This window comes from Neoarius graeffei, chromosome 25 (genome assembly GCF_027579695.1).
Source record: "Neoarius graeffei isolate fNeoGra1 chromosome 25, fNeoGra1.pri, whole genome shotgun sequence".
Taxonomy (NCBI): domain Eukaryota; kingdom Metazoa; phylum Chordata; class Actinopteri; order Siluriformes; family Ariidae; genus Neoarius; species Neoarius graeffei.
Window position 1 is genome coordinate 56,238,592 of NC_083593.1, and position 26,801 is coordinate 56,265,392.

A 26,801-nucleotide genomic window follows, 5' to 3' on the forward strand; every position below is an offset into this window, starting at 1 on the left:
CAATGAATAATGAAATGGCTCCACAGGAGGAACAGGTCACGGACTCTGACACAGCATCAGCAGAGAGTTTGTCTGTGGTGAGTTTAATCAGGTCTCGACCCTCTCCGTCCTCCATCACTGCTTCTGACAACACACACAAAATGCATTGTGTAATTAACGCAGAGCCAAAAATGACCATCAGATTTACCTTCACTGACTCATTTCTTCATGATTAACACCAATCAGTTCTAAACGATCAAGTACATTCATGCCATAGCTTGTGAATTCGTGCTCTGAAGAGAAGAATGGGCGTGGCCAGATGCATATAACGTCAGGTACACATTACATCAGAAAAAGCTGGGTTTCACTTGATTGTCGCGACTCGTTACTCTAGCATCGGCACTTAGTTCTTTTTTTTAAACAATTACCCAATTATTAATAAAAAATAACTACCCAATTATTCTGTACAGGGATTTAACCCAACACCACGCGGTTTCATTTCATTTTCATCTCACGGGATACAACATGAAATATTTTTGTCGATCATAAAGACTTAAAAGCTTTTAAAACAAACAACAGATGTAAAAACCGTCCAGCGTGTGAGCTGGAATCTTTACACCTGGTCACAGCTCATTTACATTTATGGGCCACGACCATGAAATTAAACTTGAAATTAAAGACCATGAAATTAAACAACAAACAAACAACAATTCATAGTTTTGGGTAATTACACACTAAAGAAAACAGAATTATAAACACTGTACTCCATTTCTGTGAACAGATCCCTAAATCCTTCATACTGCACCTTTAACTGAAGAGTGAGTGAGTGAGCCTGTGATGTGTTTAGCCTCCGCTGAGCGGCGGGATCACTGCCACCTCGTCTCCGTGCTGCAGACGCACAACCTGCTCGCCCACAGCCACGTACTCTCTCCTCACGGCCAAAACCACCTGCTCACGTACGGCCGAGAGCCTGCAGGGGAAACGTTCACGTCAGTCTTACACCAAAAACAAACAAACAGCATTAAAACACTCCACAGATGTGCGTCAAATCTAGACATAAACAAAGATTCTCTAAAATGATGACGTCATACTAATAATATATTTAAATTCTTTAGTGCATTAAAATGTTTGTGCTGTACTTGTTACACCAACCATAACTGCACAACATCATCATCTTTATACAACATATAACTTAGTCTTATTCAGTCGTGTTTAAAATACTGAGAACAACAATAATACTTTTCATTTATTTAACACCTTTCTAACACTCAGTGTCACTGTAAATATAACATACTATTTTTATTTTATTATTATTAGTATTATTATTATTATAAATGATTATTGATTAGAAAACAGCTCTAGTGGTTTAAGCTAAAGTTTTACTTTAATACTTTTTTTTTAGTCAAACAGTAAATATTGTGCACCACAAAAAAAAAAAATACAGTAATTACAGTTCTGTGCAAAAGTCTTAGGCACATGGAAAGAAATGCTGTCGACCAAAAATGGCTTAAAAATAATGAAATTAAATGTTAACACTAAAAAAAATTAAATTAAAAAAAAAACTATAAACAGTAATTAAGCCATAATAAATGAAACAAAGTCAGTATTTGGTGTGAGACGACCCTTTACTTTAAAAAAAAAATAAATAAATAAATAAATATCCGTCTCAGGTCTAGTGAGGTCAGTTTTATGCGGAAATGATCTGTAGGTTTTCCTGAGCATCTTACAGAACCAGCCACAGTTCTTCTGGACTCTTTAACTGTCACACTCACTTCTTCATTTTACAACCCCGATTCCAAAAAAGTTGGGACAAATTACAAATTGTAAATAAAAACGGAATGCAATAATTTACAAATCTCAAAAACTGATATTGTATTCACAATAGAACATAGACAACATATCAAATGTCGAAAGTGAGACATTTTGAAATTTCATGCCAAATATTGGCTCATTTGAAATTTCATGACAGCAGCACATCTCAAAAAAGTTGGGACAGGGGCAATAAGAGGCTGGAAAAGTTAAAGGTACAAAAAAGGAACAGCTGGAGGACCAAATTACAACTCATTAGGTCAATTGGCAATAGGTCATTAACATGACTGGGTATAAAAAGAGCATCTTGGAGTGGCAGCGGCTCTCAGAAGTAAAGATGGGAAGAGGATCACCAATCCCCCTAATTCTGCACCGACAAATAGTGGAGCAATATCAGAAAGGAGTTCGACAGTGTACAATTGCAAAGAATTTGAACAAATCATCATCTACAGTGCATATCATCATCAAAAGATTCAGAGAATCTGGAAGAATCTCTGTGCGTAAGGGTCAAGGCCGGAAAACCATACTGGGTGTCCGTGATCTTCGGGCCCTTAGACGGCACTGCATCACATACAGGCATGCTTCTGTATTGGAAATCACAAAATGGGCTCAGGAATATTTCCAGAGAACATTATCTGTGAACACAATTCACCGTGCCATCCGCCGTTGCCAGCTAAAACTCTATAGTTCAAAGAAGAAGCCGTATCTAAACACGATCCAGAAGCGCAGACGTCTTCTCTGGGCCAAGGCTCATTTAAAATGGACTGTGGCAAAGTGGAAAACTGTTCTGTGGTCAGACGAATCAAAATTTGAAGTTCTTTATGGAAATCAGGGACACCGTGTCATTCGGACTAAAGAGGAGAAGGACGACCCGAGTTATCATCAGCGCTCAGTTCAGAAGCCTGCATCTCTGATGGTATGGGGTTGCATTAGTGCGTGTGGCATGGGCAGCTTACACATCTGGAAAGACACCATCAATGCTGAAAGGTATATCCAGGTTCTAGAGCAACATATGCTCCCATCCAGACGACGTCTCTTTCAGGGAAGACCTTGCATTTTCCAACATGACAATGCCAAACCACATACTGCATCAATTACAGCATCATGGCTGCGTAGAAGAAGGGTCCGGGTACTGAACTGGCCAGCCTGCAGTCCAGATCTTTCACCCATAGAAAACATTTGGCGCATCATAAAACGGAAGATACGACAAAAAAGACCTAAGACAGTTGAGCAACTAGAATCCTACATTAGACAAGAATGGGTTAACATTCCTATCCCTAAACTTGAGCAACTTGTCTCCTCAGTCCCCAGACGTTTACAGACTGTTGTAAAGAGAAAAGGGGATGTCTCACAGTGGGAAACATGGCCTTGTCCCAACTTTTTTGAGATGTGTTGTTGTCATGAAATTTAAAATCACCTAATTTTTCTCTTTAAATGATGCATTTTCTCAGTTTAAACATTTGATATGTCATCTATGTTCTATTCTGAATAAAATATGGAATTTTGAAACTTCCACATCATTGCATTCCGTTTTTATTTACAATTTGTACTTTGTCCCAACTTTTTTGGAATTGGGGTTGTACACCAAAACCCAGCAGCCTTCATTATGGTTTCTTTTTTAACCTGAAAAGTGCTCTCTTATGGAACATGCTGCTCAGATACAAACTTTTTTTTTTTCCTGTAACATTTAATTTTGTGCTGGAAAAAAAAACCCTGTGGAACTCTAAAAATGTTTTCCTGATGTTTTGACTCGATAATGTAGAAGTCATAAAATAGAAATCTATAATCAGAATTACTTTATTAATCCCCGGAGGGAAATTCAAATTTGCTACCAAGCTCCTGAATCAAAGAAGTAGTAAACATGTCTAAAAATAGAAGATAAAATAGTCTGAAAAAAAGAATAAATAAAAATAAAATAAATTTAAATAAAGGTCAATAACTTAAGTAAAAGCAAAATGAAGTGATTTTATATACAATGATTCCTATATACGTATATTGCGCCTGAGTGAAGGACGCATGGTAAGACGGTGTAGCACAGTTATACAGTGGCGTTGTGCAGCTTGACTGCAGCAGGTAGGAATGATTTCCTGGGTCTCTCAGTTGTGCAGCGTGGAAGAATCAGCCGTTTACTGAACGTGCTCCTGTGGCTGATCAGCTCCTCATGGAGAGGGTGGGAAGGACAGTCTAAGGTTGTTTTTATTTTGGACAGTGTCCTCTTCTCCAACACCACTGTCAGAGAGTCCAGTTCCACGCCTACAACATGGCCGGCCTTCCTGATGATCTTATTGAGTCCGTTAGTGTCCTTCACCTTCAAGCCGCTGCCCCAGCAGACGACAGTGTACAGGATGGCATTGGCCACCACAGACTCATAGAACATCCGCAGCATCGTTCAGCAGATGTTGAAGGACCTCAGCCGTCTCAGAAAATAGAGACGGCTCTGGCCCTTTTTGTGTACCGTGTCCACATTTTTGGACCAGTCCAGTTTATTATCCAAGTACAACACCAGGTACTTATAGTCCTCCACCACGTCCACACTGACCCCTTGGATGTTAACAGGGTTCACCGGAGCCCTGATTCTCTTCAGATTGACCAACAGTTCTTTCGTCTTCGTCACGTTGAGCTGTAGGTGGTTCTTCATGCTCCATGTGACAAAGTTTGTATGGAAAAAAGGTGCCCAAGTCTCATCATCTCTAGCCGCTTTATCCTGTTCTACAGGGTCGCAGGCGAGCTGGATCCTATCCCAGCTGACTACGGGCGAAAGGTGGGGTACACCCTGGACAAGTCACAGGGCTGACACATAGACACAGACAACCATTCACACTCACATTCACACCTACGCTCAATTTAGAGTCACCAGTTAACCTAACCTGCATGTCTTTGGACTGTGGGGGAAACCGGAGCACCCGGAGGAAACCCACGCGGACACGGGGAGAACATGCAAACTCCGCACAGAAAGGCCCTCGCCGGCCGCTGGGCTCGAACCCAGGACCTTCTTGCTGTGAGGCGACAGCGCTAACCACTACACCACCGTGCCGCCAAGCTGCCTTAAAAATATTTAATACATCCTGAATAAATACAACAAAAACAGTGTTTCATGTTTAGTTTAAATATTATATAAACGCACAAATAATCATAGTTACATTATTTTTTGACATAAATCATTTATTAAATATATTCAACTAAATATTGCGCTTTTTTAAATAAAATTATAAAATTGTGTTACAAATAACAAATATTTCAGATTCCGCCTTTAAAGTCTCACTCTGTGCATTTCCCGCCACTCTAACGGTGTTTCCTGCTGAGCCGAAACCGCTGGAATGCTGGGACTCTCACGCTCCAGCGGTTTGAAACGCGTATTTACGGTAATTCCGATGCGCAGTGAGCGCTGCATGGTTGAGAGAAGCCAGCGGTTTATTAAACGCGCTTGTTGTGGGTTTATACGGCTTATTTATGAGTTTTCTGAGGGACTTACTTTGGGTGTTTGTGCTCCAGCTGCTGCCACAGCTGGAGACTCGTCAGCTCTGGATTCACCCGGAGTCTCTCCGACCGCACTCCCGTTAATTCGGCACTTTTCGCAAAGTACAGCACGGTCACCTGATTGAGCACAGCACACAGCAGCTTCAGCACGAGGCTACATGCTAAATAACCTTTCTGCTTTAAAAACCAGCCAATAAAAGCCGTAGAAATGTCAAAAACAGTCATGATGAGTGTTTATACCCGTGTCTGCGGTGTGAGTTTTATTGTTGTTACCTCAGGATTCATGAATGAAGGCTGTTTATGAGGCGCGCGCGCACCTGCTATTACGAGATTGTTTTTTTTCCCCCTCAGGGTTGCCAGATATGGTAAGAAAAAAAAAATCTAATTCTCACCCAAAGTGCTGATCACGGAATCCAGGCAGGGACACATGTCTGCCCGGGGGCATTTTGAGTTATTGACAGATTCAGAAAGTACAGTTTCTAAGCTTTCCAATGATGCCTTCCATGTGGAGATCTGACAATATTTGAAGAATGTGTGGCCTTTTGAAAGTGCATAGAGTAGAGTGGGGTAATACGCCCCCGGCCTGTTTTACCCAAAATAACCACCAGATGGCGCAAAGTTACATTTCTATTGTTGCTATGGACTGGCTTGACAACGGGGATATACAAATATCCACTGTGGATGGCATATCAGCAACGCAGCGGAGAGAAATCAAATTTCATGGTAAGTGATATAATTTTCAGATATCAGTAAAACTGTATTTAGATAGCTGCTATTTCGTCAGATATCACAGCTGTGTATGTGGTATGAGTAGACAAGTCAGTACGTTAAAAAAAAATACATTAGGTATAAAAAGTTGAATCACATTTTGAAAGCAAGACCCTTTTTTGTAAAAGTGTAGTCTGTGGGGTAAAACGCCTCCTTAATGGTGGGGTAAATGGCCCCCAGGGGGCATCGTTTCCTTTTATCATAATTATTGTATTTCATACATTTCTGAACAGCAGATACATAGTTTTTAATAACATCTCGCTTACCTGGATGAATAAAGCAAGTAATTTGAACTTAATATTAAAAATAATTGAAATTTAAAAAAAAAAATTGAAATTAAAATGTGAAATATAATAAAATAATGCATCTATTCATTAATTCAGGGATATTTTCTTGTTTCTTTCACATTATAGGCTTAAGTAAACACTTTTGCTATCCAAACAGATTTTTTTGAGTGAGGGGGCCTATTGCCCCACCTCAGGGGGCCTTTACCTCGGGGGGGGGAAGGCCCCCTTGGCACAATGTTTGTTTTTGTTAAAAAAAAATTTAAGTATTAACTTTAGGCAAACTTTAGGTGGCATTATTGTTCATGTCACTGTTGTCAAAAACTATGATTAAAACTAAACACATGGTTCATTTCAACTTGGAGAAAAACTGAATTTTCCTTAAGGGGGGCTTTTCCCCCACTCTACCTCTTAAAACAGGGAAGGGAGAAAATCGCCCTCAAAGTTTTCCATCTCAGTTACTCTGGGTGTAGGGCAGGCACATAATGGTGCTCATTTGCATGACATTAAGGAAAGCCCTACCCCCTACTAGCTAGCACAATACTACTTTCATGTAAACAAAGATCACCACGTCAATTTTCCTTCCATGCAAAGTATGCCCAACACAATTATGAAGTACAAAAATAAGTCCTAAAGTGTACTTTAACGTTTTGTGGTTGAAAAATTACTCACACCGTAAGAAAAAAAGATAGCACGATGATAACACAACTAACACAACACTAGTTTCATGTAACCAAACCACAACACTCTCCGTTACATGCAAAAATAACCACACAACCTTAGATTAATAAACTTACCCCATCAGAAAGAGAAACGGCGCCTTGCACACATCAATGCCTCCGATAGAATATGTAGTCCTAGAACACTTCCTTTTGGTTGCGTTTTTTTTTTTTTTGCTAGAAATGGTTATCTCCGATGTAAAAAAAAACCAAAAGACTTAAATCGTCACATGAATGGCCCATATGGTAATTTACCCACACCCCCCAGCAGGCTACAGTCCTGACAAAAACGAGACAATTTGCAACAAAAAATGTATGCTTTTCCAACAAAACAATCTATTATCTGAAATACTGATTGCATTCTTCAAGATCTCAACTTGCACATGATGGAAAAAAACGAAAATCACAAATTTCGAAAAAAAAAAAAAGCTTCTTTTGCGATTTTCTCGGATTCATTTCAGCCGACATGCGTCCCTGTAGAACTGGGGGGAACCAAGCTGTCAGCATTTCAACTGTACCTCAATTAGGCTAGTACTTAATTCCTTTAACCTTAACTGGTGCTCGATTAGTTATTTTGTGTCATCTGGGCGAGTGGTTTGCAATAAAAACAATAAAAATTTGATACTTATTTGAAACTATGGTGCAACAATGACTGTCAAAGGCTCACCTGATCAGCACTACCCATACATGATCGATATTTCATTTGTCTAGTGTGCCAATCAAGAACATCATCAGGAATTGCCTGCAGACCAGGATAATGTTAACATTTTAAATATTATAATTTAATGTTAACAGCTAACAGTTACTTACAGTTGCTAAAAAGCATTGACTTTTGACTAGCGCTGTCAGTCGATTAAAAAAAAAATCTAAAATTTTAGATTAATCAATATCAATTGCAAATGTGTTTATTTTCATTTATAGTATTATTATATTAATAATTATATTATAGGATATATATTATATATTATATTAATAATATATAATATATATCTATCTAGGCGATTTGAAAATTAGATGATACCGTTAGGCCATCTATATCCTAGATGATGGATGTACGTTTGAGTATTCTGTTTGAAAGAAAATGTACAGTAGGCTACTGCTGATTGCTATCAAAGGCCACTGCCACTAAGATGAAGCGCAATCTTCGTCGTTTGTAGGCTTATTTCTTGCCATATATGGGAAATGAAATTTGACACGTTATCTTCATTCCCTCAAAATGTTACTTGTTTTAACACCGTTTGGTATTTGTTGAGTTCCAGTTAGGGCGGCACGGTGGTGTAGTGGTTAGCGCTGTCACCTCACAGCAAGAAGGTCCGGGTTCGAGCCCCGTGGCCGGCGAGGGCCTTTCTGTGTGGAGTTTGCATGTTCTCCCCGTGTCCGCGTGGGTTTCCTCCAGGTGCTCCGGTTTCCCCCACAGTCCAAAGACATGCAGGTTAGGTTAACTGGTGACTCTAAATTGAGCGTAGGTGTGAATGTGAGTGTGAATGGTTGTCTGTGTCTATGTGTCAGCCCTGTGATGACCTGGCGACTTGTCCAGGGTGTACCCCGCCTTTCACCCGTAGTCAGCTGGGATAGGCTCCAGCTTGTCTGCGACCCTGTAGAACAGGATAAAGCGGATAGAGATAAAGAGATGAGATGAGTTCCAGTTATTCCCGCTGGGCGACCTGAAGCTGCGCCCGAACTTTCCTGCCTGTTGCGTGTGTGCAGGATCAGCAGCCCTGGACGCCTCTTCGCATTCTTTGTGTCAGGAAGAGTTAAATTAATCTGCGTGAAACCTGCCTTAACACATTGACAACTAATTTTAACATGAGCATAATATGGATACACATGCACTAAAGATGATGATTTCACATTCCCATAGCCTGTTAGCTGCTCCCCATTTCAAACGAACATGGCTCTGACACAGTATGGGAACTGTATACGGTCAACAGACAACATGGAAGAAGAAGAAAGAAGAAACCTTTATTCGTCACATGCACACTTGAAGCACAGTGAAATTCATCCTCTGCATTTAACCCATCTGAAGCAGTGAACACACACACACACACACCCAGAGCAGTGGGCAGCCACACTACAGCGCCCGGGGAGCAGTCAGGGGTTCGGTACCTCACTCAAGGGCACCTCAGCCCAAGGCCGCCCCACGTTAACATAACTCAGAGCATTTTTTAACATAGTTACTGGGAGACCAAATGGTCTCCCAGTGGCCAGATTTGGTCTCCTAGTCAATGCCAAACCAGCTTCTCTGGGAGACCAAATTTTAAACCAAGTTATGTCTTAGCATTTGGTTCAATCAGTTGCAATTAATTAACCAAGTACCATGTAAGTATACATTTAACAAGGAAAACAAAGATCTATGTTATAAGATATACACACAAGATCATGTTGGTTAAGAAAAACAAAACTAAAATTTGGTTACTGAGATGGCTGATGTCAGAATCCGATGTCATTACTGTGTAACTTTGAGTGTCTTTGACATAACATTTGTGCTTGGTAATTGCTCTTGATAGCTGTGTAGTCACTGTAGTGTGTTTGTCTGTATGGTGATTAGTGAACCATTTTGCATCACAAAATATGCCGCAGCGGTGCAGCCTCATGGACTCTGGGGCCTGTGATTGTATTGCCCAGACCAGTTGGTCTCCTAGTGGAAAATCCTTAAAAAATGCTCTGACCTAACTGCATGTCTTTGGACTGTGGGGGAAACTGGAGCACCCAGAGGAAACCCACACAGACAGAACATGCAAACTCCACACAGAAAGGCCCTCGCCGGCTGCTGGGTTCGAACCCGGAACCTTCTTGCTGTAAGGCAACCGTGCTAACCACTACACCACCGTGCCGCCCAGGGATTGGATAGCCTACTTACAGCGCTGTAATAGCTTTTTGTTTTTTCGTTGGCTTCATAGTTCACAAGCAGTTGTTCGGCTCCTACTGAGAAAAGGCATAATCATTACAGTCAGTCAGATAGATTAGTGGTCACCATGGTTACCGCCATCACTGTCACAGGCGCCAATGAGGCAGCTCCTCCAGGAGCCCTGAACCAGAGACGGGTGAGGCCTAACTAATTTGACATACTATATGAGAGTGAGAGCTCGACTCTGGTCTGCATATAAGGGGATCCCCTTGCAAAAATACAACACGCAACGGAACGAACATTTGCACCTCTCGCTCCGCCTTTCCCCTCTCTGCCCTGAACAACAACACAAGACGTGGTTTAAGGGTTTTTTGCCCTGTAAAAGTGGGGGGACGGATTGACGTCCCCATGACTCTGGGGGGACACATCCCCCCCCCCCCCAAGGGTCCCAACTGCGCCCCTGCCCTAAATTACACCACTTCAACCCTATTACTGTCACAAAACTGCAATTCGAAACTTAATACGTCGTTTTTGTAGTTTATCCTGAGAACATGCTGCACTTTTGGGGAGGTGTTCGTGGTTATATTTGTTCCTGATATTTGTGTGAACTAAATTTAGATTTTGACAGATTCTAAAGGCTTGTAATATACATATACATATAATTATCTACTATATTCACAATATTCAATAACCTAAGGCACATTTTAAAACTACAAACTTCAAGAGGAATTTCTGCGCATCTGGCAACATCATGCTTGGCAACGTAGCCACATCGCGATGAACCCGGAAGTAAAAAATCACCGTTGCTATGTACGCGTTTGCTTTTTAAAGTAATATTAATTTATATTTTATTGCTGGACACGATGTATAAATAATTTTTAAAATGTGAAATATTTATTTGGATTTTAGCAAATATTTAGGCTACTTAGATATTATATACTAATTTCCTATTTTTTACTTTATTTTTTTTTAAATGTGTGTGTAATTCGGAAAAAAATCAATAAATAGATATATAGTGGATATTTTACAATAAGCATAGCTGTATTTCTATAAATTCTAAAGGTATGATTTGGCCAATAGGAGATAGGATTGGAAAATAAGCGTTAAATAAATCACATCAGCTGTTTGTGTGAATTTGGAATCTCAGCTGATAATAATGCGCACGCTGTTGATGATGATGATGATTAGTTTGCAACATGAGATATATTCCATGCCCTGTTTAATCGAGTCTACACAGGTCAGGTTTTCTCCGTGTGAAATAACACGCAGCGCTTGTTGGCCGCTAGAGGGAGACAAAGTCAAAGGACAGAGCACTTACCCGACTTATTTGTAATAAATTTGTAAAATAAAGGAACATTTCATTTTTCATCTCCGGAGGATGTAAATTTCTACACGTATCTCTATCTTTTTCACACTGAGGGCTGACTTCTGGGAAACTAAGTGCTGCTGATTTATCATTAGCAAAACAAAACTTTTTACTGGTTGTGTTTACTGGTTTACTGTATGATTGAATGCATTGTATAATATCTGATTAGCGCACAGCTCTTGTTTGATCACTAGAGGGAGACAAAGTCTCAGATTTTATTGCCATCATTCAGACCCGCACTTGAGAACAGAATATTTCAACTTTGGGTTTAACATGAAGTATTTATTCACTCCTAAGTGACCTAAATATTAAACACGTCCTTTCATAATCCTTTAGGTATATTATTATTATTATTATTATTATTATTATTATTATTATTAATCCAAAGTGGTTCATTGAGCAACAGTTTGCAGTGAGAAAAGTTTCTACCTTTATAAATGTCACCTGATAAAATGTTTGCCATCGGTCAATGAAGTTTCCTATCCCTGACCCCGCCCACCGCTTCTTTCTGAGCCCTGCCCATTTTAAAAAGAGACACAGGGTTGCCAGATTGTACGTATTACCTCTCTATCGAGTTGAAATTAAGGAACTTTGTTCGTTTTAAAATATTATTTGCATTGTGATAGAGCAGTTAAAATGTTAACAGGTAACGGAGATATTATTACATTTGTAGTCAGTGAGATTTAAAAAAACGTGTCTGTGCTTAAGGGTTTGATCAGAAGTTTGCGAGTTCAAGTCTCATTATTTGTCCAGCAACCACGTCACATGGGGTTTAAATCTATATCAGTTTGTCTCCAAGTGTCAGTGTTCATAGTTGTTGATTATTTATGATTTAAGTAAATAGCTGGTTATTTTTATGTACCAGCGTGTAATGTCATGTTTTATTCCTCTTATACCACAGAAATTTGCTGATGATTAAAATTTTTATTCATTACAGAAAGGCACATCATACTTCTCATCTTATTAAAGTTACATTTAATGTTGTGGCTTTTCTACAACAGTTATAAAGTGCTGACACTGGAGACTCCTTCCTCTCTAACACCATGCATTCCTACACTCTTAGACAAAAGGGTTCTTCAAGGATTCTTTGGATGAGTAAAAGTACTTTCAAAAATGTTTCTACTTGGAACTCTTTCTGACAGGGACACACACTGTTGTAGGGTTCTACAGAGGATTGTTAAGGGTTCTAGATTTTCTACAACTGTCTTCATCCTCTTTCATATCCTCTGCATCATTACAAAGCTTAATGTTTGTGAATTGTTGTCTTATATGCTTTTGGGTAGCGCAGTAGGGTAGTGTTGCCTCCTCACCCATCCAGGGTTTGAGGTTTGATCCTGAGCTCAAGTTCCTGTCTGTGTGGAGCTTCACATGTTCTTTCAAACCCCTTTTCGACCAACAGGGAACGGGTTCTTAAACTGGTTCCATTCAGGATTCTCTGAACCTTGGTGCCAGTTAGCGAGCCAGCTCACATTTTCACCAGATTTGAGCGGAACCGTTCTAATCAAGGATGCGTCGTGAATGGAGGGCACGGCCTGATTCACAATTGGAGAAAACAGTATTAGCAAGATGGTGGTGTGCATTGATTACCTCTAAGCTTTTGTTCTGTTATTGCAGATATTTGTTTTTGGCCCATTTTTTTCTGAGAATGTTTTTTTTTTCCCCATTGTATTCTCCATCACTTCACTCTTCTTCCTCTCCCAACACGCCCACTGACATCGTCACAATTCACACTGGAAAAACCAGCAATGACATTTGGGTTCCAGCTCAGAACCAATTTGCTTTGAACAGATCAAAATTTGGTGCGCAAACCAGAACAGAACCCATTCTCTCTTGGTTGAAAATGGGTATCAGTGTTCTTCTGGGTTTCCTTTGGGTTCTCTAGTTTCCTCCCCAAAACAAGCCACTATGCTAAATTGCCCGTATGTGCAAATGAGATTGGATCCGAGTCCCAACCAAGACATATTCCGCTTTCCTGCCAGCGTTCCTGGGACAGACTCTGGATCAACAGCCAGCCTGACCAGGAGAACGGGGTTTTATTTCATCATATTGGAATTCTATTATTTGAAATAAATTGTAATATAAAGGCATGTTTTATTTTTTTAACCCAGCCATTATGGGGAATGCAGACTTTTTAAGGGTGGTGATTTATTTTGGGGAGGCTTTTTTATTATTATTTTTTCTTCCCTTGAAGGATTCCGCTCATTTGAGAATCCCTCCAATCTGGCAACCCTGATTTAAAAAGCGAGTGGATGTGAGCTGGATGACAGAGCCGGGCTGGGATCAGTGTGAGGAAGAGCACCCTGGGATTATCAGCATCAGGACTAGTTGTGGGATCAGACTCAGGATGCTCCGCTTTCCGTCGCTGCTTCTCCTGTGGCTCGCGCACTTCATTGACGAGCACCGAGTTGACGGTAATAACGCGTTATAGCTGCTGTTCAGTGGAAAATCAGGGAAATGAGAAATTCCTGACTCGTTCAGAGCGAAAGGGGAAGTCTGAGAAACTTCTTTAGAGCTTTTCATTGCGAGAGGAGAGATGGGATGGGATGGGATGCGCGCTTTGAACATTTTTCTTGTTAATTTCTTAAAGCTTCATAATTAATAAAAGCGCGCTTTGGGAAATTAAAGGAGAACCTTTCAAGATGCAAAACTCTTTAGCAGGGAACCTGAGTGTAGAGTTTACTTTAAAACCTGGAACTTTCTGTCTGAAGGCGCACTGAGAGGGGATGAAGTAAAAATGCGCAAAACCATAAACAGGGTTTTGTTTCTTTCTTGTTTTTTTTTTCCCTGCGATCCAAGGTTTTTCTTCTCTCTCTCTCTCTCTCTCTCTCTAAGACCCTCAGTGATGGTGTGATCACAACATCTGCCGTTTGCACACAACTGCAGTGTGTGTAGTTTTAGAATGGACCGGAGCGCACGTGCGTATTTGCTGGATTGCTGAGGTGTTGCACATCTGTAATAGTTTCATTTTCCTGAAGGTGCATTTTACTCCTGCATGCTGTTTTTAACACACTGTGCCAAGTGTCTGGTGCAGCTTTAGAAGAAATCTGGTAGCTGGTCTGGGACATGCTGTCTCTCCAGGCTGTTATTCCTTTAAAGATATACCTTCAGGTAAAACTTCACTCTGAAGTGTAATAACGGTCCAGTTATGAACTTTAGCAGTTTGTCTAAAAGGTACTACATCCACATTTCCTTTCAGAAGATAAGGGTATTGACTGAGCCACACGGAAATGCACAATATGTGCAAATCCAGACTGTTATAGAACACATTTTGGTGCTTTTCCTGCTTCATTCCATCCATTTCCTCCCTTTTCTTAGTTCAGTTTGAGTCGAATCTCATCTGGACAGTTTATTAGAATAAAAGGTACCAAACTGCACTTTTCACTTGAAGTGGTGTGGCATCATCAAAAGTACTCTAAGTTTAAAGGCTCATCTTAAAGTATTTTTAAAAGTACAAAAGCTGCGTCCTTGATGGTGCCTTGATACTATCATCAAGGAAAAGTACAGTGTGGTACCTTTATATCCAAGAGTGCAGACTGGAGAAGAACTTTTAGTCCTTTTTTTAATGCTTAAATCACTGATTTTCCTGCTTGAGTGCCTCCCTTTTCCATCCTTTGACTCAAAATTTAAATTTGTGCTCCATCAGAAATAAATGTACCAAAGTGCACTTTTTTTTTGTTGTTGCTGGGTTGGGACCATAAAGGGTTCCTGTTTTTGTCTAAACTGCTGTGCACTGATCCAGCAGGGACTTTCTTCCTCTTCGATTAGGCTTGCCACAAAAAAAAACGAACAAAAATTAATCTTAATTGAATTGCAGAGTAGCTTAAGGTACTAATGGTACTTTTTTCTTGGTGCTATCTAAAAGGTGCATGTTTTTACATTTTGTATTTATTTTTCAGCTATAAATAATTGAAGGTATGCTGCATAACTGGAACTTATTGACCACTGATGTATCGCTTAAAGCTTTACCTTTTAAAAAAAGCCAATTAAAATGTACACCAGGTGCACCTTCTCAGGTAACAAGCGTACTCTTGATGGTAAAACACTATAAACAAGGAAAAGTTCAGTTAATTCTGACATTGTGAGACTAAAGAACCAGGACTGGTACAAACTCCAAATAGCCTGATAAGAAGCACCTGATTTAAATCCATGGTCTGCTCAGAGCTGTGTTTTGTTTTTTTCCCAAAATCAGACAAATGCAGCTAATTACCACGTGTAAAGCCGTGACTTCTCCATGTAATTTCTATCTCCAGCTGGGAACTGCTGGTACGAGCAGGGGAAGAACGGCCGCTGTCAGATGCTCTACGTGTCTGACATGAGTCGGGAGGACTGCTGCAGGAGCGAGAGACTCGGCATGGCGTGGACAGAGGAGGACGTTCCCAGCTACATGTTGTTCCGGTGGCTGCTCATGCATGGTGGTGCACCAAACTGCATACCGTGTAAAGGTACGCCTCTCACCCTGAACAGGTCTCCATTACATCACATTAATGGCATTTAGCAGACGCGCTTATCCAGAGCAACATACAACATGCCCAGAGCAGCCTGGGGAGCGGGTTTGGTGCCTTGCTCAAGGGCACTTCAGCCATTCCTGCTGGTCCAGGGAATCGAACCAGCAACCTTTTGGTCCCAAAGCTGCTAAACATTAGGCCATAGTTTCCTTTCTTTTTATCAAAAAGGAACTGAAAAATGAGTCTTAATATAGATTGGAAATGAATGTAGATGAGCATTTGAGTGCGAAAGTTTGCATCAGTTATAGTTTATGGGTTTAATGGGTACATATAATTTAAATTTACATCGGCTCAAGAAAGAAGGAAAGGTGAAATGTGGGCATCTTCTGGAACAAGACACACCCACAATCAAATACATAAGGAAAAATTGTAATTATAATAAAGAAATGAAAACAGAAGAAAAAAGGTAAAGATCTGCCATGATAATTAATTTTACATTTAATACCTTACATGTCACTGTATTTTTTGTTACTTGTGATTTTAAAAAAAAAAATCACCATGAGGACCCGAACACACTCATCTAATTACAAATGGGCCTAAATTGTGTCTCAAGGGTGCACAAACTTTTGTACTTATCCATACAGCAGTATGTGTCACAGAGGTGGATTGATTGACTAACCGATCGAATGATCTGTGACCTGTACAGAGACGTGCGATAACGTGGACTGTGGTCCTGGGAAGAAATGCAAGTTAAACCGGAGAAACAAGCCACGCTGTGTGTGCGCTCCAGACTGCTCCAATAACACCTTCAAGGGCCCGGTGTGCGGCTCGGACGGAACCACGTACCGCAACGAGTGCGCACTCCGCAGGGCCAAGTGCAGGAGGAACCCCAACCTGGTGGCCCAGTACCAGGGGAAGTGCAAGAGTGAGTACAAACACCTGTGACTGTGAGCAAAATTAATTCAACTCTGTGGCTAATAAAGTTCTGGGATTTGAACTCTAAACCTTTGGATCACGTTTACGATCTACATCAGTGCTTAGGTCCAAGTTCAGCCTGGTTCTCTGATCGGTTCTGTTTTTCTGACTCTGATCAAGATGGATTCATGCTAGTTGTGGAATTTGAAAAATGTAATCTAAGCTTCGCCCGATTAGGATCTGTTCCAAACCCAGGCTGGGTTTATTCTCAAACTTTCGGATTAGGAATGATTTATTGAGCATTACACAACTACTTCACACACCTCCAAAAGGCCTGCTTCAGGATATCCTTAAAATATCCCATTATTATACTTCTGATGGAACTCAAAACACAGCAGCGGTGCCTCATTTTCAAACTCAGGACATTTTACTTATAATAAACAAATGAATTAACATTAATTTGTATAAAAAAACTGAACTAAACGTATTTTATCCTCTGACGTTAAACACCGGAGAGAAATGAAAGTCCAGACGAGGAACTCCAGTCTCTCTCTCTCTCTGTGACTCCACAGGACCAACATCTGACCAATCAGAAAAAAGAGGCGTCGACATGCTTTCTATATTCAGAAAAATTCAGCACAGGTGTGCGACGTGCTGTTTTAGGGGCGTGGTCTGAACACTATTCAATTGAACAGACTGAACATTAAAGGAAGTGGCTTTACTTGCTTGGATTTTGAGGTTTACAAACAGCCTCAGCTCATTTCTGGGAAAATCTCTGACCACAGCATGAACTGTAACAGGAATCTATTGATACCAACACGAGGAATTCTTTGCGAGCTGCAAACACTCGCTCGACAAGATAAAATGTCTACAGATGATGCTAGGTCAAAGAAAAGAACAGTTTTAAACAATAAAATGTTGCTCTTTGACAATCAGACTCTATTAATAATGGCATATAAGGGCCATTGGAGGTGTAAGGGGGGGAAAATAATCTCAGAACTTCTGAGATTAAAGTGGGTTATATGAGAAAAAAACAACTCGAATAGTCTGTCAGATTATAAAGTGATAAACGTGCGAGGGAAAAACACCCTCAGAAATTCCAAGATGGAAAAAAGTCATGCGAAAAAAAAAAAGAGAAAAATAACTCAAGATGTTCTGAGACAATGATAACATGCTTCCTGGCTGCAGTGCATTCTGAGAAATGTAGTTGAAACTCTTATTGTGCGACTGAGGAAGAAAGACTGCATTTCCTGCAACTCTCGGCTCAGACGTGGCATCTGTGGTATGACGACGCTGAGCCAATTTTGTAAAGTGAAGAAATCTAGTTCTTTGGGGAAAAAAATCCTGAGTTTCTCACATAAATTTGTGTTTTTTTTGTTTTGTTTTAATCTCTGAATTTGAGGGGGGATGGGGGTTTTCTTGCAAATTTATGATTTTGTAATCTCCGAGAATATCCAGGGTTTTTTTTCCCGCACAACTTCATCACTTTAATCTCACAGATTCTTAACTTTTTCCTCAGAATATTAACCCCACCCTCAGTTCATTTTTTCCCCTCCCACAGTGGCCCTAAAATGCTGTTGTAGCTATTGGTTGTAACAATGAGGAATTCAGACGCAGCATAAACACACTTTTCTTACATTTATACAAAAGTGAACTGCAATATAACCTTCTCCACTACAATCCTACTCGATCCAAGCTAACTAACTTTGCTCGCTAATGCACTTCATGTCAAATAAACTCGTTAACGGTATAAAGAACGAGCAGAGTAAGATAAGTGCATGCACACACAAATCACGCTTTTACGATGAAACTGTATCAACATATCCTGGAACAAACACAGGACAGGGTCAGCGTTATCAATAGGTTTACGACACTTCTAGAAAAACACACCATGCTATCATTTATCGCAATATCATCCCACTCTGTTTCGTCACAGAGACGTGTAACGACGTGCAGTGCCCAGGAGGACTGTCCTGTGTGGTGGACCAGAACAACAACGCCTACTGCGTGACCTGCGAGCGCGTGTGTCCTGAAGTGACCTCACCCGAGCAGTACCTGTGTGGGAACGATGGCACCGTTTACGCCAGCGCCTGCCATCTCCGACGAGCCACGTGCATTCTGGGAAGGTCCATCGGGATCGCCTATGAGGGCAAGTGCATCGGTAAGAGGGGCGGGAAGAACGATTAGGGATCAGGAAGTCCGCTGATTGGGGATCAATCCATGTCATGACATTCATCAGGATGGAACTGATCCTCAGTCAGGGTTACTCAGAGCTCTTAATGCTGCACTTATATAGTCATTGTTTGGAAATGTGGTGTTTATTAGCAGGCCATGATACAATAATAACACATGACTCCGCTTTGTGTAGACTGATCACTTCAGTGTGTCTCGGTTATTCGTGTCCTCAGACGCCCTCTCGTGCGACGACATCCGCTGTCCAGACGGAAAGAAGTGTCTGTGGGACAAGAGGACAGGCCGAGGACGATGCACCATGTGTGAGAGTGAGTGTCCCGAGAGTCATCCCGGAGACAGCGTGTGCGCCAGCGACAACGCCACGTACCGCAGCGAGTGCGAGATGCATCGGGCCGCCTGCTCACAAGGCCTGGTCCTTGAGGTCAAACACTCCGGGTCCTGTAACTGTAAGTAAACCCGCGCGCAGCTCTCCGAGTGTCAATCAAAGCAGGAATTGTTATAAGTTCAGTGCAACAACCAATGAGAGGAGAGTTTTTCAGTGGTTTGTAGTTTAATACCTGTTCGGTTCTCAGGAGTTCTTATTTTTATTAGATAACGGATACACAAATATACGCAGTCTAAATAGTTATCCTAAAGCATGCTATAAAATGCTCCCAGCATCACAACGGTGACCAACCCCAGCATTATTGAGCTCCATTTCCTGTTCACACACCATCAGCTTCTCACTCAAAAAAAGTTTTTTTTTTCTTGAAATTGTACATGTAAAGTTTGCACACCTTTGATACAAAAAAAGACAAAGAAATGTAAATGATATCATCAGAATATCTGACGTGTTTGGCTTCACAGATCACAAGTAACACAAATGGAATCATGCTGTTCTGGGAAAATAATCAACAAGACATTTGGCGTAACGCCACGAAGTAGATCCTGTTTTATTCCTCTTATACTACAGCAATTGGTTAATGATTACAATTCGAGAACAGATAATACTTTTTATTCTATCCACAGTCACTGGATATGAGCAATCGCGCACTCTGATATCAGCTCATATACTGTGAGTATAGAAAATCAAAATAGCAGGGCGTGTTGCTGATCCAACTGAGGACGAAATAAAAACTCTGCTCGAAAACAAAACCCCAAAAAATACAACAAAAAAGTAACAAAATATGGAATGAAAGTATTTGATGGTAAGAACATCTGTCTTTTATTTTTCAGTAATTATCACATTTTTCACAAATCGCTCCCGTCATTTCGCCAGTTTGTTTACATCCTAAGCGGAAATGACTTTGCCAGATGTTTTGTGTAAAAGTTTTTATTTATCAAATTTGCAAACATAAAAATGCTCTGTTTCTCAAAATCCAGTCAATGTGGATGGAATAAAACAAACAGTTATTCCACTCAATCTCATCTGGAACTCTAGGAGCTACGCACCTCGTTGGCCATCAGCTCATTCCACGAAATCGAGCCGTATATAGCCGTTAAATAGTCGAGGGGTGTGGTTTTTGTTCTCTTTTGTACTGGGTCTTGGAACTGGATATTTTTTAAAAAATTCTCTAAATCTCAACTTTTCAAAACTCAAACTCCATGAAGGATTCGAACCTTTGCTGTAAACTGTACATGATCAAGTCTGAAGAGTTAACGTAATACGATGAGGCCTGAGTTTCCCAAAAGCATCGGAGCACAAAGATCATCATTAAATGGTTGAGCGAGCAGCACAATGAATGCTCTCTCTCCAAGTTAAGATGCTCTCAGCGTTAAGAGGCTTTTGGGAAACCCATCCGAGGTTGCGTCATCAGTGCCCACATAAACATCTCACGTGAAGACGAAGCATTCACACGGAGATGCGCGTTCACTTTACTCTGCTGTGTTTGTGAATTGTGATGTTCATTATGTTTGTGGTTTTTGGCACACATTCAACACAAGGATCATGTGATCAAACAGCTTGGAGTGTGTGTGAGAGAGAAAAACACATTACTCTGAACTTTTTTACTCGGTCGTATGTTGCATTTTATCAATTTTGCCCGACATCAGTGATGATGTAGGATTTTTTTTTTAAATGAAATCTTCTGTTTAACGCTTCCAGGTGGTAACTGAAACTCTCTGGTGTTCCTGTGACGACGGTCCTATTGGGACCTATAGGGGTGTAGGTGTGACTGTTAATCGGTCACATGACCATAACCTGGATGTTAACGATATCTGTATTAGGAATTCCTTTTAAACAATGAAAATTTTGCAGTTTGCTTCCTGAAGCTTCTGTACACTCAAGAAAAAGAGCAAAACCTCTTTTATGATATCGCGCAATCTTTAACAGCATTTTTTAACAAATTATTTCTGCTGCCGATTTTATAGAAACAAAACATGGAATAAATTTTCCATTTAAAAAAAAAAAAAATTACTGACGAGACTAAAATCCCAGTGACAGTCCAGTAATCATTACATTACTCCCTTCCACCTGTAAAATTAATCAGGTCTGAATAGGGTTTAAATGAGGTTATGACCCTGACATACTTCACTTCAACCCAGTGGGATTTGACCTCACAACCTTCCAATCAAACTAGTTTCTAATGTTAATTTAATTGTGTTTTCTTATTCAACCTCAGATTCTGTCCTGAAGTCACTTCAGGCGAGTCGAGTTTTTAGGCAGTTCCTCAAATTCTGAAATAAGGCAGAGACCTTGGACGATATCATGACGAGAGTTTTGTATGTTTGTATGGTTAGGGTTTTTTTTTTTTTCCACCTGTCTGGATGAATTCCTAGAAACACATTCCAGCAGTGATGACGCAAGCTGCATTCTGTCTGCGAGTTGAATCTTTTTTGGGGCAGACAGAAAGGTTTTTCATTCGTGAAATGAGTGAAAAGTCCCTCCCCCCCGCATGCTTTCACCATTATATAGACTGGTTATAAAGGCAACGAGTGGATGGGTACGTCTTTAGGGAATATTTCAATCAGAAACTTTGACAACTGATATAATTTCAGTATTTTATTTATTTATTTTTTACTTTTAATATCATCATAACCTACACGACATGACCATTTTTGTTTCCTGTGATAATGAAGGAAGATTTGTGAAACCTGAAGAAATGTTGTTTATCTTCATGAACTCGGGGCTTTTCCAGGGGAACAGGTGTATTTATTTAGAGATCATGTGACACTAATTGCACACAGGTCACCTAATGACGACACTTCTGGTGGCAACTCACTGCACGAGAACTAATTGAGGGGTTTCACATTCAAAGGAAGGGGGCAAAAACTTGTGCAATCAAAAGTTTTACAATTTTTTTTGGTAAATAGTGAGACAAATTATATTTAATTTATCCTCCCATTTCAATATTAAAAGCCATTTTGTGTAGATTCATGATATACAATCAAAATAAAGCCCATCTCCATTCCAAATTGTACCATGATAAAAGTAGAGAGTAAATATTTATGAAAAAAAAAGCCATACCAGAATATTTCATTCTGTTTTAAGGGTGTGCAAACTTCTGCAGTTTTCTCCATCATCGGTGAGATTTCCAGATGCTGGAGATGATTAAATCTCGTCCAAGGCTACGAGAGATTTACAGTAGCAGTAGCGTCGCTCTCCCATGACCAGGAGTGTTTTAGTTTCAGTCCTGAAACTGAAAAATACGAGGTGATTATGTGATATGGCAGGATGGCATGTTATTAACACAGCTCTAGAGGATTTATGTGCCGTCTTGTTACTTGCCTTTATACATTTGGCAGATGCTTTTCGAGCGAGACAGGATCCAGTCCAAGCTGAGGATTTGAAGGTTACGAGTTTTGCTCGAGGGTCCAGCAGGGGCTTTCTGGCAGTTCAGGGACATAAAACTCCCAAACCTTCTGGTCATTAGAACAGAGCTTAGATTTTAGTCTTCACTGTCTCAATGTTAAACATGTGACCTTCACAAAAATGCTGAACAACAACATTATTAAAGGTGCAGTAAATGATTTTTAAATCAGATTTGTTTTTGTAATATTTAGCATATTTCACATCTCCGTGAATGATATATCTAAACTTTAAAATAAAAAAATAAAACTCTAAACAGCGTCATTCAGTAAATCTAGTACAATGTTCTGAGTTAAAACAGATCTCGGTTCTTTGAATGCACCTTAGAAATGTGATTTGGAGTTATCTGACAAATTCAGACTAGAACCCAAATTACTGGCTAATGTGAATGGTACGGAAGCCTGGAGAGGCCATTATTATTCGATGACTGGCGAGTTTGGCATTTTGAATGATCAAATTAATGAAATTCCACACAGTTTGCTCGTCTAAAGAAATTGCGAACGGAACTGAATTCACGTAGCATTAGCAGTAATAGTTTGAGCTCACCCTAGGAAGTGACAAGTTCCTCATCACTTCGAGTTGGTGTTTCGTGAATATGAAGCAACTGTTGCTGCTTGTGGTCATGGCTAGTCGAGCATTTTCATTAACAGCTGCATATATTCTAAAGCTAAACAAATTAACAGTGTGCAAATTGTTGGTGCAATTTAAATGTTACATGCTCTGCTTTGTCTTAGCTTTGATTAACAGGTCAAGCTAACTGTACTAGCAACATACACTCACCAGCAGCACCAACGATCTCCGCCACTTCCTTCTGAACTTGTTTCCTTCATAATATCTCTATGCGCATTTAATGAGAGGTCGTATGTGACAGGATAAGATTAAAGGGAACTAATTGCAGGTAGGAACTAAAAGTTGTGGGTGGGGGAAGTAAAGAAACGTCAGACCATACGTGCCACAGGATCATCCAAGTTCTGTTGTGTAGAATTAGATGTTGATATCCCTTGTTACATACATACTTGAGGCACCGATGAGACTCTGTGGGGTGGTCGATTGAGTGATGGCATCCTTTGGGTTATCAAGTGGGCGCCCTCCTTCATGGGTGTTTCGCTGATAGACCCACGACACCTCCAGAGGGTTCAGCAGTGAATCCCAGCGTCTCAGGTTCACCCCCCTAGATGCCATCAACTCATTTGAGGGCCCAAGTGGAGTCCTTCCCTCTTCATCCACAGCCACCGAGTCCCCTTTTCAGCAGCCTTGGAGAGGTCTTTGACTGCCTGCTTGGTGGGCCTTCCCTCACACTCCCATCTCCCCGAGTATCCTGGATGTAGAGGTGGCTACGAACCCTCTGCAGCCTATTTCCACCGGGCGTACCTTCGCTTTCTAGCCTTGTTGTTGCACATCGGCTGCAAGCTCAGCGTACCTCAGCTTCTTCTGCTCGTAGGCCTCCTCCACTGCACTCTCCCAGGGCACAGTGAGCTCGATGAAGAAGACCAGCTTGACCACAGCACAAGGTCTGGTCGCAGGTTGGTGGATGCGATCTCAGCTGGGAAGCAGAGCTTCTGGCCCACGTCTGCCAGCATCTTCCAGTCCCGTGCACCGCCTAGCTGCCCAATGTCTGGTCTTATGGTGGTGAGGCTTGCTTGACCCTCGCCCTCCTGGACAAATGCTGTTGCCTGCCAGTGGGATGACAGGGGTGGAAGGGCATTGACACTTGTCTGTTGACTTTCCAGCACTGCTGCAAGACATTTTAACACCTGGTTGTGCCGCCAGGTGTAACGACTTTGGGTGAGGCTGGTCTTACAGCCCATTAAGATGTGCTTCAGTGTTGCTGGACTTGGACATAGAGGGCACGTGGGGTCTTCACCATACCACTGGCTTAGGTTTGCGGGAGAAGGCAGGACATCATAGGCAGCCCTGATGGTAAAGCTCGCCCTGAATACCTCCATCTCCCACAGCTCTTTCCAGGAGATCTTCCTCTTCTCCACTCCTTCCTATGCCATCCACTGCCCTTGCTTTGCCTGCGCCACAGCTTGTGCACGCCTTCCTGCTTCCTCTTCCCGACGTACCTCCTGGACCACCAGCTTGCGTCTCTGTGATGGAGTGGCCTTGCTCCAGGCTGGTGTGCTGGCCCCAAGGCCAAGACCACTCCTTCCCTCCTGCACTCGGCCCACGATGTCCCTGTGTCTGAGTGCTGCCTTTGCCTGCTCAGTTGCAGCCAATGGAGTCCGCTTCCTCCCGGTGGCCAGAATGGGGGCAGCCTGGGCTACAAATGGATCGCTCGAATCCAGCATCACCATCTCCAGTCTGACTTTGGTGTACTTGTACTCCTCTGATAGACTGGCGATGGGCAGATCTAACATCCCTTTGCCGTAGGAATCAATCAAGACACTCATTTGGATTTGTTGCTTTATGGAGTTCAGACCTAATTTGCATAAAATTGAGAATTCAAGTGTTGCTTTCGCTTTGTTACTCGCTGCTGTTGAAGTTGTAGCACTCTGATGCATACGTATGTAGAAAATTAGCCATCACTAGTGTGAACATTGGGTCAATTTTGAATAAATAAACAAAATGCAACAGACCTCATGTAACAGTATGGCTCACATCTTTATGCTAACGCTTTATTAATTTACATAACTAGCGAAGACTTGTATCAACTCCACCAAAGTTGAACTGCTCAAATCATGGGCATTTTTGTTTGCATAATTGTTTAATTCAAGGAATCACAATAGCAATTACATGACACTCAAATTTATAAATTGAACGATATTAAAAGATACATACCTGTTGATCGAGAAAGCTCCGCCCTCATCAAGCGTTCTTCCCAGGGTGTGGCTTCAGAGCTAAAATCCCTTATGACCTTTTAATAACTGAATATTTATGGCACATGTGAATGATTTGGAACTGAAATCACACTTCTTTTCATTTGCAGGCGTTGACCTCTGACTCGTCCGTCCCATCGTAGGTGGATCTCAACCTGCTTCGTCACGTGAACCAGACAAAGCATCAACGTTTCAGATGTGTGATTACGGGAAGGAACAAAAATCGATCATTTCCAAAAAGAGACTTATTTTCTTCCGTTCTAAAGCCATGAGCTCCTGTGCTGCTGTGTTCCTCGGCAAGCGGAGCGAGGATGAAGGAGGATGAAGGTCTGGAGTAGACGGATTATCGTGACTGTAACGTGTGTGAAACAGTGCGACTCGGCTCCAGCGCAGAGTCAGTATTCAGACTGTACTTAGACATACACGCTAATTTATTTTCCAGAATTAAAAAAACAGAAAAAAGAGGAAGATTTCATATAGCCATCTTCTAGATGTTTATTTATACATTACTTTATTTATACACTTATAAAAAGTCAGAATGAATTTTCTTTTATCTCATGTATTATAGCCACAGAAAAAAAAACAGCATTATTTATTTAAAAAGGTGCAATGTGTGATGTACAGAGACCTGAGACTCCTGAACGAGATTTCATTTTCTCCTGTGTGTGAGAAAGTGTTTCCTTCTTTCTTTTGTCCTCTGCAGCTTTCGTTCATTTTTCCCTCTCTTCCCCCCTTTTGTAGTCTTCCTTTCTTTATTCCTTTTCTTCTTTGTCCTGAGCTCTCCATTCCATTGTTTCCTTCCTTCATGTCCTCCTTTCATTCCTCTCCTTATTTTTCCCTTTCTATCTTTATTTTCCTTTTTCTTTCTTCCCTCTCTGTCCTGACTTTTTAACTTTTTTTTTTTTTTTGTGTCCTGAACAATTTTTCGTTGTGTGTGTGTGTAGCTCACTAATAAATGGATCTGGTTTTGTTTACACTCAAAGCTGGTCTGTAATTAAATTCTTTATAAGCACTCTGTTTTCTTTTTTCCCCACACAGACGCTTTTTCATGTGAAATAATGTGACTGCGTCTAAAACATTAAACATGTGCGTTTTTTTTCCTGTGTTAAATGAATGAAGGATTTTTGTTCATGTTTGAAATCATGTGCCATAATAAACGCTTGGATGCTTTTTTTTTTTTGCGCCGTTTGTACAGCGGAGGCGGCGTGTACCGTAGGTGACTCGGCTCGCTTTATTCCAGAACGTAAAGGATGAATTTTATCACTCCGTCTCATTACTGTCTCTATAATCACAGAGTTATTAATGTATTGTATAGTTCCTTTTTCTATTGTTAAATGTACAGAAAAGTAAACAATGCTGTTTGTAAACATGCAATACGAGTAAACTGGAAAA

At 40.9% G+C, this 26,801-nt stretch overlaps 3 protein-coding genes across 11 annotated transcripts in view; 1 reads left to right on the forward strand and 2 right to left on the reverse strand.

Moving 5' to 3' along the window:
- LOC132873355 (molybdopterin synthase catalytic subunit) overlaps positions 1-870 on the reverse strand; it is a 32,005-nt gene extending 31,135 nt beyond the window's left edge. For 4 of the 6 annotated variants that reach the window (XR_009651559.1, XR_009651557.1, XR_009651558.1 and 1 more), the window contains exon 1: positions 1-115. Coding sequence is in view for 2 of the 6 variants with exons in the window: in XM_060908833.1 (XP_060764816.1) it covers positions 1-115 (115 nt within the window). In the remaining 4 variants the exon portion in view is untranslated. Of the gene's footprint in view, positions 121-784 lie in introns of those variants that run through there. The other 2 variants (XM_060908833.1, XM_060908832.1) reach the window with 2 other exon arrangements.
- LOC132873357 (molybdopterin synthase sulfur carrier subunit) lies at positions 35-5,614 on the reverse strand. 3 transcript variants are annotated; one of them, XM_060908834.1, is made up of 4 exons: positions 5,506-5,614; positions 5,261-5,382; positions 785-949; positions 35-120 (listed from the first exon to the last, which is right to left on the reverse strand). In XM_060908834.1, the coding sequence occupies exons 1-3, from the start codon at positions 5,548-5,550 to the stop codon at positions 823-825; spliced, it is 294 nt and encodes a 97-aa protein (XP_060764817.1). In that variant the 5' UTR covers positions 5,551-5,614; the 3' UTR covers positions 35-120; positions 785-822. The 3 variants fall into 3 exon arrangements, with proteins under 3 accessions (XP_060764817.1, XP_060764818.1, XP_060764819.1); XM_060908835.1 differs by having other exon boundaries at positions 67-117; XM_060908836.1 differs by lacking the exon at positions 35-120 and having other exon boundaries at positions 823-949; positions 5,539-5,610.
- Positions 5,168-26,801, forward strand: fstb (follistatin b). 2 transcript variants are annotated; one of them, XM_060908831.1, is made up of 7 exons: positions 5,171-5,988; positions 13,442-13,661; positions 15,501-15,692; positions 16,402-16,620; positions 18,547-18,771; positions 19,019-19,249; positions 25,520-26,801. In XM_060908831.1, exons 2-7 carry the CDS (start codon positions 13,511-13,513, stop codon positions 25,531-25,533), a joined length of 1,032 nt encoding a protein of 343 aa, XP_060764814.1. In that variant the 5' UTR covers positions 5,171-5,988; positions 13,442-13,510; the 3' UTR covers positions 25,534-26,801. The 2 variants fall into 2 exon arrangements, with proteins under 2 accessions (XP_060764813.1, XP_060764814.1); XM_060908830.1 differs by lacking the exon at positions 13,442-13,661 and having other exon boundaries at positions 5,168-5,988.

Coding starts and splice junctions, on each gene's coding strand:
- LOC132873357 (XM_060908834.1), bottom strand. CDS start 5,550: ATGAATCCTGAGGTAACAACAATAAAACTCACACCGCAGACACGG. Junction 5,383..5,505: donor AACTCACACCGCAGACACGG/GTATAAACACTC, acceptor GTGCTCAATCAG/GTGACCGTGCTGTACTTTGC. Junction 950..5,260: donor CTGGAGCACAAACACCCAAA/GTAAGTCCCTCA, acceptor TTTCCCCTGCAG/GCTCTCGGCCGTACGTGAGC.
- fstb (XM_060908830.1), top strand. CDS start 5,796: ATGTGTGGCCTTTTGAAAGTGCATAGAGTAGAGTGGGGTAATACGCCC. Junction 15,693..16,401: donor AAACTGCATACCGTGTAAAG/GTACGCCTCTCA, acceptor TGACCTGTACAG/AGACGTGCGATAACGTGGAC. Junction 16,621..18,546: donor GTACCAGGGGAAGTGCAAGA/GTGAGTACAAAC, acceptor GTTTCGTCACAG/AGACGTGTAACGACGTGCAG.